Here is a 9,467-nt window from a genome sequence, read left to right as displayed (position 1 = left end):
ACCTCACTCTCCCAAGTGAGCCATGGGCTGGCCCTTGGGCTTGTTTTTCTTTATGTAAAGTGAGGTTGTTGAACTCAGTGACCTGACAGGAAACGCCCACTTGGACCCATGAAGGGGTTTTTGGCAAGTCCAGTGAGGTTACACCTTTCCCACTCCAGGGTTTGAGGCAGAGCCTCCCTCACCTGGGGACAAGGCGAGGGGCAAAGCTGACCTCTCTCTGCCTTTCTTCTATAGTCTTCTGTGATTGCTTCAGAACTTTCACCATTACCTCCTTTCTTCACAAGAGATATGCCACAATTTCCCAGATGAGAACTCTGGTACCTTAGCCATATTTCCATCACATTTTATTTTTCTTTATTTTTTAGGCTGAAAACCTGGCTCATAGAATCCTGGAACCAATGAATCCAGTAAACAAAAACTCTGAGGTTACTTTAGAATGTTGATATCTTTAGGATTCTAGAACCCAGAAGTCTTTAGAATCTTGACACTTTAAAGTTCTAGAACCTTGATGGTGTTAGTACTCTAGCATGGTAAAATCTTTAAAATTCTGAAATCTTGATCTCTTGAGGTTCCTGGATCTTGACATCTCTTAGAATCATGGGACTTTGGAGTCTCAAAATCAGAATATAGCCTAAGATGACCACATGCCCAGTTCAAGAATCCTTCCTCCAGCACTTCTGGGAGATAGCTCTACAGCCTTGTTCCTTGTTTAATTTTAAAGTCACTGCTTCCTGGCACCCTAATCCTCTGTAAACTTTCTCTAAATTAAATGGTGTGGGGCTTTACAAGTGGAGAGTGAGTATGTCATCATGGGAAGAACTCTGGGCTGAGAACTAAGGAATTTGGGTTCCAGCCTTGCCCAGGCCTCTCTGGAATAATTTTGTGTCAGTCCCTGTCCCTCTCTGACCCTCACTTGCCCCTTCTGTAAAGTATGGGTTAGGGAGCTGTAGCACATGATCTCAGAGGGCCCTGCCTGCTTTCCTTTTCATTGGGTATTTCTCAACGGCCTTGGCCACCAAATTTTAGGGGTCATCAGTGGTCCCCACATTTCCCTCTCAGTTACTCTCTTCCTTTCTAACCTTGCTCAGCCAGCAGGAGTGGGAATGGGAGATGGGGTCCATTTGTGCTTTTTCAGAAGTGTATTCTCTCTTTCCTGGTTTGCTCATGGGCCAAAAATCCCAGAAGAGGATGATCAGATTTACACTAAAGGCAGGAAGGGCCCAGGATGGGCAGAGGAGAGTGAGTGAGAGAAAGAGATGGGTTGCCTGCCCAGAGATACACACAGGCAGAAACAGAGACCCATGGGCCAGAAATTGGACAGAACAGAAAGGAGCAGAGGAAACAGATATACAGATACAAAGAAAGAACAGAGAGGCTTTTAAGAATTGGGGGGCATTGTGGAGGGGGAGGTTGTTGATCCCAAATAATGTTTCCCTCCAAAAAAGTGACTCACTTTTCCCTGCTAAAGTTCTGACCAGCCACTCTGAGAACAGGGGGACCCTCCACCCATTGTGAGTCACCCTGAGGAACAGGTCTTGGGAGGTTTCTATCACTGACCCCCCACCCACCCATGAGCCGGACACTTGAGTCTCCAGATCCCGGGGGTGGGGGTCAGGTTCTGCAATGGATTCCAAGACCTTAGACACAGCAGGGGCCTTCGGGTGGGTTAATGTCGTGCGAGCCTGGCCTGTCCCGAGCCTGGCCTGTCCCCGTCTTGGGGAACACAAAGGCAGCTTTCTCTCTCTGGGTGGGGTGGAGTGGGGGCCTGGAGACAGTCAGACCCACAAGCATCCAATGGTCTGTGGCCCCAGGACCCAAGCACCCACTGGTTTCTGCCTGTGAAGACCCCAGCCCATAGGAACTAGGCACCCAGGCTCCTCCGCACACACCCAGTGGGGCAAGAGGGCAGGGGCAGAGCCTGGGCTCTTCTGGGAAGGGGGATGAATAGAGGGCACTGGGGGTGGAGGATTGGACAGTGGGAGCTCAGTGCAGGCTTGCACCCTTCCTGGAGCAGGAATTCGTCCCCTCACCCCACACCCAGGGAGAATCTCCAGAGGACTCCCCACCCCCTGGCTGGGCCTGAGGTCTGGAATCCAGGGAGTCCCGAATATCCCAGGAACGTGGGGGCCACAGGGGGAACTTTGTGTGTGAGGCTGCTGACTCACCCCTACGCCCCCACCTGATGCCTGGGTCCCCAGATAGGAGGGGGACAAAGGGCGGAGGAGGCAGGACTGTGGTACTGGGGATTGCTGTAGACTTGGAGTCAAAAGTTTCCAAGAGAGGAGGGGACTGTGGTCCTGGACTCCTGGGTCTGAGGGAGGAGGGACTGAGGGACTGAGGACCAGGACTCACAAGTCTGAGGGAGGAGGGGGATGAGTGCCTGTGCCCCTGGATCTGAGGGAGGAGGGAGCCGAGATCTTGAACTCCTGGGTCTGAGGGAGGAGTGGGCTGGGAGTCCATACTCCTAGGTCTTGAGGGAGGAAGAGGTGGGGGGGTCCTATTCCAGGTTTTCGAGGAAGGAGGGGCTGGGACCCTGATGCCTAGGTTCTGTGAATACAGGCGCCTTCAGAGGCTGAGCTGGGGAAGAATTGAAGCTTTGTGCAAGGATGTTCGGACTCCGCCATTGGTGGGGGGCTGAGGGGGGGTTCGTCCAGGACGCAGGGATGTACCACATCCCTAAGGGAGAAAGGGGGAAACAGGCATGTTGCCAGGAGCCCCCTAGGGAGCGGATACGGAGGGGGTGGCTGTGACCTTCCTGGAGCCATGACCTTGAGACTCCCTTGGGTATTCGCTGACTCAGGACCCAGGAAGTGCTCCCCCACCCTGCTTAGTCTCCGTGGAAACATCCACCAGCTGTGTACTCTGGACCCCTGGCTCCTGGCTTCTGAAGGAGGAGGGGACTGGAAGCCCAGATTCCTGGATCTGAGACGGGAGAAGGCTCAGGGCTCAAACTCCTGGGTTTGAAGGAAGAGGATGCTGAGAGCCCAGACTTCAGGATCCTGATAGATGAGCGGGCTGGGAGCCTGGACTCCCGGGTTCTGGCAGAGGAGGTGGTTAGGGGCTGGATTCCTGGGTCTAAGGGAAGAGGGATCTGGATTTCTGGGGCTCTATGTATTACTGTCACCTGCTCAGCTTCTTTCCCAAACCCTCTCCTGTCCCTTTTTCCAGGCACCATCCCCATGACGACTCCTGGCTGTCAACACAGTTTAAAGGGCCAGTGCCACAATCCCAAAAGCTCAGCCCCTCTCTGACCAGAAAGCCCTGCTCCCACCACCCCCCAACCCTGAAACAAAAGCTCCTGGGACATTAATATTCCAGGCACAGACACTGTTGGTTACTGACTCCTCAGGAGGGGGAGGGAATAAGACAAAAGCCCCCCAACCCTCACCCCATGTGCACCCTCAAGCAGAGAGCAGGGATAAATTTGGGTGTGGGGGGGGGCAGATCCAGAGGACACAATGGCTCCCAGGAGATGGTGAGTTTTGCTGCTGGCTTGCCTGGGACCCCCTAAGCCTCATTCTCCACATCTGTAAAATGGGGGGCTAGCATTGGACTAGCACTGAGGTACAGGATCCATGGATAGGCTTTGAGATGTTTATAAAAGTGCCAGAACATACAGGCCAGTTTTCATGTGCATGGACATGTTTCTGGAGGTTGTAATAACAACAGCCTTGTGGAGAGGGCTCCCTGAGCTTCAAGCACCAGGCTAATCCCTATGAGGCAGACACTGGTATCATCCTCATTTTACAGACAGGGTGACTGAGGCTCAGAAGGGTTAGGCCACTTGCCCAAGGTCACACAGATGGCAGGTGGTCAAACTGGGATCAATCCAGGTGTTTAAAATTGGAAATAATGATGTCTCAAAGTTGTTGAGACTGAAATGAGATCCTGTCTGACATGTGTGATTCATTCAGCATGCTCCCCTGACATTTATCAAGTGCTAGGCACACTGGTGGGCTCATTCCAGGCAGAGGAAAGAGCAAGTTCAAAGGCACAGGGGTAGGAAAAAGCTCAGCATGTTTGAGGGACATCAAGGCCAGTGAGCCTGGATTGAAACAGAAGAGTGGTTGGAACTGAGGTGAGAGGTGGGCCAGGCCACATAGCACCTTGAAGGCCCAGGGAAGGAATTTCAATTTAATTCTAAGTGTAATGGGTAGCCCTTGGAGGATTTTATTTTTTTATTTTTTTAAAAGATGACCGGTAAGGGGATCTTAACCCTTGACTTGGTGTTGTCAGCACCACGCTCTCCCAGTGAGCCATGGGCTGGCCCTACCTTGGAGAGATGACTTGATCTGATTTACCTTTTTGTAAAATCCATCTGCTGCCATGTAGAGAATGGAGGAGGCAGGCACGGAAGCCGAGAGACCCCACAAGTAGACTCTTGAAGGGTCCAGGTGAGAGATGATATTGTTGGATAAGGGTGATGGTAGGAGAGGTAGACAAAGGTGAATAGCTTTGGGATATGTTTTGGGGGTAGAATGGGCAGATATTGCTGATGGAATAGATGTTGAGGGTGAGGAAAAGGGAGAGAATTGGGATGATTTCTAGGTTTTTGGCCTGAGCAACCGAGTGGATGCTTGTGACATTTTATTTTATTTTATTTTTTATGGATGGCTGGTATAGGGATCTGAAACTTGTGACATTTATTGAGACTGAGAAAACTTAGAGAGAAAAATATTTGGGGCAAGGATTGAATGTGTTAAGCTCAATATTTCAGGAGGTGCCAGATAAACTTCAAATAGTGGTTTAAATACTAAAAGTGTTATACTCACACATAAAAGAAGTCCAGAAAGTAGGAGTCCAGGGCTGTTATTGGCAACGCCATATCTTCACTAGAGACTCAGTACCTTCCAGCTCTTGGTTTCCCCATCCCCACTGCCCTTGTTCTCATGGTCCAAGATAGCTGCTGGAACTCCGTGCATCACATCCTAGTTCCAGGCAGCACAGATGACCTGGTAGAAAAAGGATTTGTCCCCTTTCTTTGGGAAGTCCTTCCAAAATTACCGCATGACATTTTTGTTTATATCCAATCCAGTTGGGCATGGCCTCACCTTGCTGCAAGAAAGACTGAAAAATATCTTTCTCTTTAGGGCAACCATTAAATACAATCAGAGTTCTTTTACTGAGGTGAAAGGGAAGAATGAATGTTGAGATAGGAAGCCAGCAGTTTTTGCCTCCATCCCTCAGCATTAGTCTTTTCTACCCCTTAACCTCCAAATTAGGTTAACCATCCTCTCACAGCGAACGTAGCACTTTTTTTTTTAGATGACCAGTAAGGTGATCTCAACCCTTGACTTGGTGTTATCAGCACCACACTCTCCCAAGTGAGCCACGGGCTGGCCCTGAACATAGCACTTTTGATGGGTTCTTACAGTGACTTATATCTACTTACCCATATATCTTAAAGGCCTTCCAGGGCAGGGACCTCATCTGACTCATCTCTGGGTACTCAGCCCCTGAAAACCTACCCAATGCTCAGGAAATACTCAAATGAATAAATGAAACCCTGAGACAGAATGTAAGAGACACAGATAGTTATCCAGCATTTAAAACATAACCAGATCTGAGCATGGCATTTTCCTTCTTCAAAACCTCCACTGGCATTTAGGATAAAAGCTAGTCTCCTAGCTTGGCATTCAAGGCCCATTACAAGCATATCCCACAACTCCTCATCAATGCTGGACACTTCACCCAAACAGCCAGGAGTGGATATGAATGCAGGATATGGAATTGGAGAGATCTAGATTCAAATCCTGACTCTGCCACTCTTGGCTGTGACCTTGGGCAAGTCATTTCATTTCTTCTGGGTCAATTTTCTCACCTATAAAATGGAAATTGGGAAAAATGGGGATTGATAATAGTGCTTACCTTACACAGGTTCCTTAGTATCTGCAGGGGATTGGTTCCAGGACCCCTGCGGATACCAAATCCATGGATGCTCAAGTCTCTCGTATAAAACGATGAAGTATTTGCATATAACTTAAGCACATCCTTCCATTTACTTTTTTTTTTTTCTTTCTTTTTTTGGTGGCTGGCTGGTATATGGATCTAGACGCTTGACCTTGGTGTTATTTTTTATTTTTATTTTTTTAAAGATGACCGGTAAGGGGATCTGAACCTTTCACTTGGTGTTGTCAGCACCACGCTCTCCTAAGTGAGCCAACCGGCCATCCCTATATAGGGATCTGAACCCATGGCCTTGGTGTTATCAGCACCACATTCTCCCAAGTGAACCATGGGCTGGCCCCTTGACCTTGGTGTTACAATGCCATGCTCTAACCAACTGAGCAAACAGCCAGCCAGTGTATTGATTTTGTTTTTTATTTGCATTATTTTTTATTGTTGTATTTTTTAAAAAATATTTTTGATCCATGATTGGTTGAATCCATGGATGCAGAACCCACGGATCTATTGTGAAGATCAAATGGAAATTTTATGGGTAATGCCATTTACACAGTGCCTAGCACAGCAAGTACCTAATAGTAGCTATGGTGGTTATTGTTATTTTGAGGATGACAATGACAATGATGGTGATGCTGATGATGATTAGTCTCGGCTTTCAGTTTTTCTCTAGGCTGTTTCCTCTACTGGTGCTAGAAACACCCCCTTTCTAATTCTCTACCTGTTCCTGTGATGAATTAATCAGAGTAGGTTAACTACGTTAGCAAACAGCCCCGAAATATCAATGGCTTAACTGAAAAGCTTACATGTATTTCTCACTCATGTCACAGTCTTGTACAGCCAGATCATGGGGACAGTCAGTCAGGGATCTGGGCTCCTTCCAGCTTGTGATCCTGCCCTCCTCTAGGCTCCTTGGAGTCCTCTCCATTCAGCCATAATGAAGGCTTTTTTTTTTTTTTTTAAGATGACCAGTAAGGGGATCTTAACCCTTGACTTGGTGTTGTCAGCGCCACGCTCTCCCAAGTGACCTAACTGGTCATCCCTATATAGGGATCTGAACCCGCAGCCTTGGTGTTATCAGCACTACACTCTCCCAAGTGAGCCACGGGCCGGCCCCCAGAATGAAGGATTTTGAAGGAGATGAGCCAGACTGGTAGAGGAATTTATCTCTTCCACCTATATGTCATTGGCCAGAAATCCCTCACACGGCCCCACCTATCTACAAAGAATGCTGGGAAATGTAGCCTAGTTGTGTTTTCTTTTTCTTTTTTTTTTTTTTTTTGTCTTTTTGTCTTTTTCCGTGTCTGGCAACGGATCGCAACCCTCAGTGTTGACCCCGTACCGGACCGGGGACCGGCAACGGGATTGCAACCCTCGGTGTTGCTCCTGCGCCTCGCTCAGCCAGTGAGCGGGAACCGGTCTGTATGTGGGATCCGAACCCTCGGGCGGGAGCGCCGCCGCGCTTCCCAAGTGGCACACTTATCCAGTGCGCCACTGGGCCAGCCCCTAGTTGTGTTTTCTATAAGTTAACTTTAGCAGTGGAACAGACAACCCAAAACTTGGTGGCTTAAAATAATTATTTGTTCACCACTCTGGGGGTCAGCAATTTGGGCTGGATCAGATGGGCAGATCTTATCTTGGTCTCAACGTTATTTGTGTGGCTGTGTCATCTGGTAGTGCTACTGTGGTTGGAGTGAGATGGCCTCACTCACACACCTGGCACTAGTACTGGGCTTTCCTCGCCATGTGGTCTCATCCTCAAAGAGGCTAGACTGGACATCTTCACCCAACAGTCTTAGGGTAGCAGAGGGCACAAGTAGAAGCTGCAAGGCCTCTTCAGGCCTAGCCTCTGGAACTCATACAATATGACTTCTAGCAAATTCTATTGGTCAAAGTAAGTCACAGGCCTACCCAGATTGGAGGGGGGCAGAATTCCTTTCCAATGGGAGGAGTAGCAAAGTCAACTTGCAAAGGGCATGTCCAGGAACAGGAAGAATATTATGGCCATCTTTGCAGACAAGGTACAATATGTGACCAGGTGTGAAAGATGGGGTTTGGAGAACACACAGTAGTCTCCCACTCCTGGTGAACTCTTGCTCACTGTAAGATTTAGATCCAATGGAGCTTTCTTTCAGAACCTTCTCTGACCACCCATCTCCCTTTCCTCTAGGCTCCTAATGTGTCTTGTGCTGCCCCATTACAGGATATACCACTGGATCTTGACTGTAGCTCTTGTGGAGTAGGGAGCAGATTTTCTCCATGTCCTAGACTCTAGCTGCAGGAAATGTTGTGTGCAATGAACTGAATGAGAGGAGAAGAGGGATTGGAGGTTTGGATGTGAGAGGAAAAGAAGGAAAAAGAAAAAATTGAATTGCAACCCTCAATGGGTCTCTTATCTTGTCTCTCTGTCTACTGGTCCAGGTGCAGGACAGGAAGTACAGACAGAGAACGTGACAGTGGCTGAGGGTGGGGTAGCTGAGATCACCTGCCGTCTACACCAGTATGATGGGTCCATAGTTGTCATCCAGAACCCAGCCCGGCAGACCCTCTTCTTCAATGGCACCCGTGGTGAGTACGGGGGATCAAAATCCTGAGTCTCAAAGGAGGATAATGCTGGGGCCTGTACTCCTGTGTCCTGAACGAGGACACAACAGAGGGTCTGGACTCCTGGTTCTGAGGGAGGAATGGGCTGGGGCCTGGACTCCTGATCCTGCAGGCAGGAGGGCTTGAAAATTCTGGGTCCTGAAGGGAGTAAATAGGAAGGTACTTGAAAAGGTTTGTGGAAAAATAAAATTAAAATATAATACGGATCTTTCCATGAACTTTTTGAAGTATCCCCATAGTTGCACACCTCTGACACATAGGTATGGCTAGAGAAAAAAGGTAGAGGACTGAACTCTAAGCTCCTGGAGGAAGGGTGGGACTGGAAACCAGGACTCCCCAAATTCACTCCTTCGCTTTCACTGTCTTTAGCCCTGAAGGACGAACGTTTCCAGCTTGAAGAGTTCTCCCCTCGACGGGTGAGGATCCGGCTCTCAGATGCCCGCCTGGAGGATGAGGGGGGCTACTTCTGCCAGCTTTACACCGAGGATACCCACCACCAGATTGCCACGCTGACTGTGCTAGGTTAATGGCCTCCCCCTCCCCAGACTTACCTCCTCGTCCTTTCTCAGACTCCGCTTCTCTCTTATCCTCAGACTTCTGACCCTGGCTGTTTTTAACCCCCGGGACATCTGGTTCCCGTAAATATGGCAGGCCTTCCTGACCTCTGGCCTCTTTGAACCCTGCCACCTGGGACCCTGGCTCCCTTTAGTCCCTGGGATCCCGCATCCTGGTCGCTTTGAGCCCACCTTGGCGCCTTCCTTAACCGTCTTAACCCCCTTCTCCCTGAGGCAGTGGCCCCGGAGAATCCCGTGGTGGAGGTCCGGGAGCAGGCGGTGGAGGGCGGTGAAGTGGAGCTCAGCTGCCTTGTTCCGCGGTCCCGCCCGGCCGCCACCCTGCGCTGGTACCGGGACCGCAAGGAGCTGAAAGGTACCCCTGACTGGACGCTAATGGGGCGGGGGGGG

General features: G+C 49.6%; 1 protein-coding gene across 1 annotated transcript in view; it reads left to right on the top strand.

Annotated features, from left to right (window-relative positions):
• Positions 1 to 7,877: 7,877 nt before the first annotated feature.
• Positions 7,878 to 9,467, top strand: part of CADM4 (cell adhesion molecule 4) — a 5,832-nt gene continuing 4,242 nt past the window's right edge. The window contains exons 1-4 of the mRNA XM_008570961.1: positions 7,878 to 7,939; positions 8,252 to 8,469; positions 8,875 to 9,027; positions 9,298 to 9,432. Of these exons, the coding sequence (XP_008569183.1) occupies positions 7,878 to 7,939; positions 8,252 to 8,469; positions 8,875 to 9,027; positions 9,298 to 9,432 (568 nt within the window). The remainder of the gene's footprint in view (positions 7,940 to 8,251; positions 8,470 to 8,874; positions 9,028 to 9,297; positions 9,433 to 9,467) is intronic.

The sequence above is a fragment of the Galeopterus variegatus genome, unplaced genomic scaffold (assembly GCF_000696425.1).
Source record: "Galeopterus variegatus unplaced genomic scaffold, G_variegatus-3.0.2 Scaffold647, whole genome shotgun sequence".
NCBI classification, from domain to species: Eukaryota; Metazoa; Chordata; class Mammalia; order Dermoptera; family Cynocephalidae; genus Galeopterus; species Galeopterus variegatus.
This window is presented reverse-complemented; position numbering and strand designations above follow the sequence as displayed.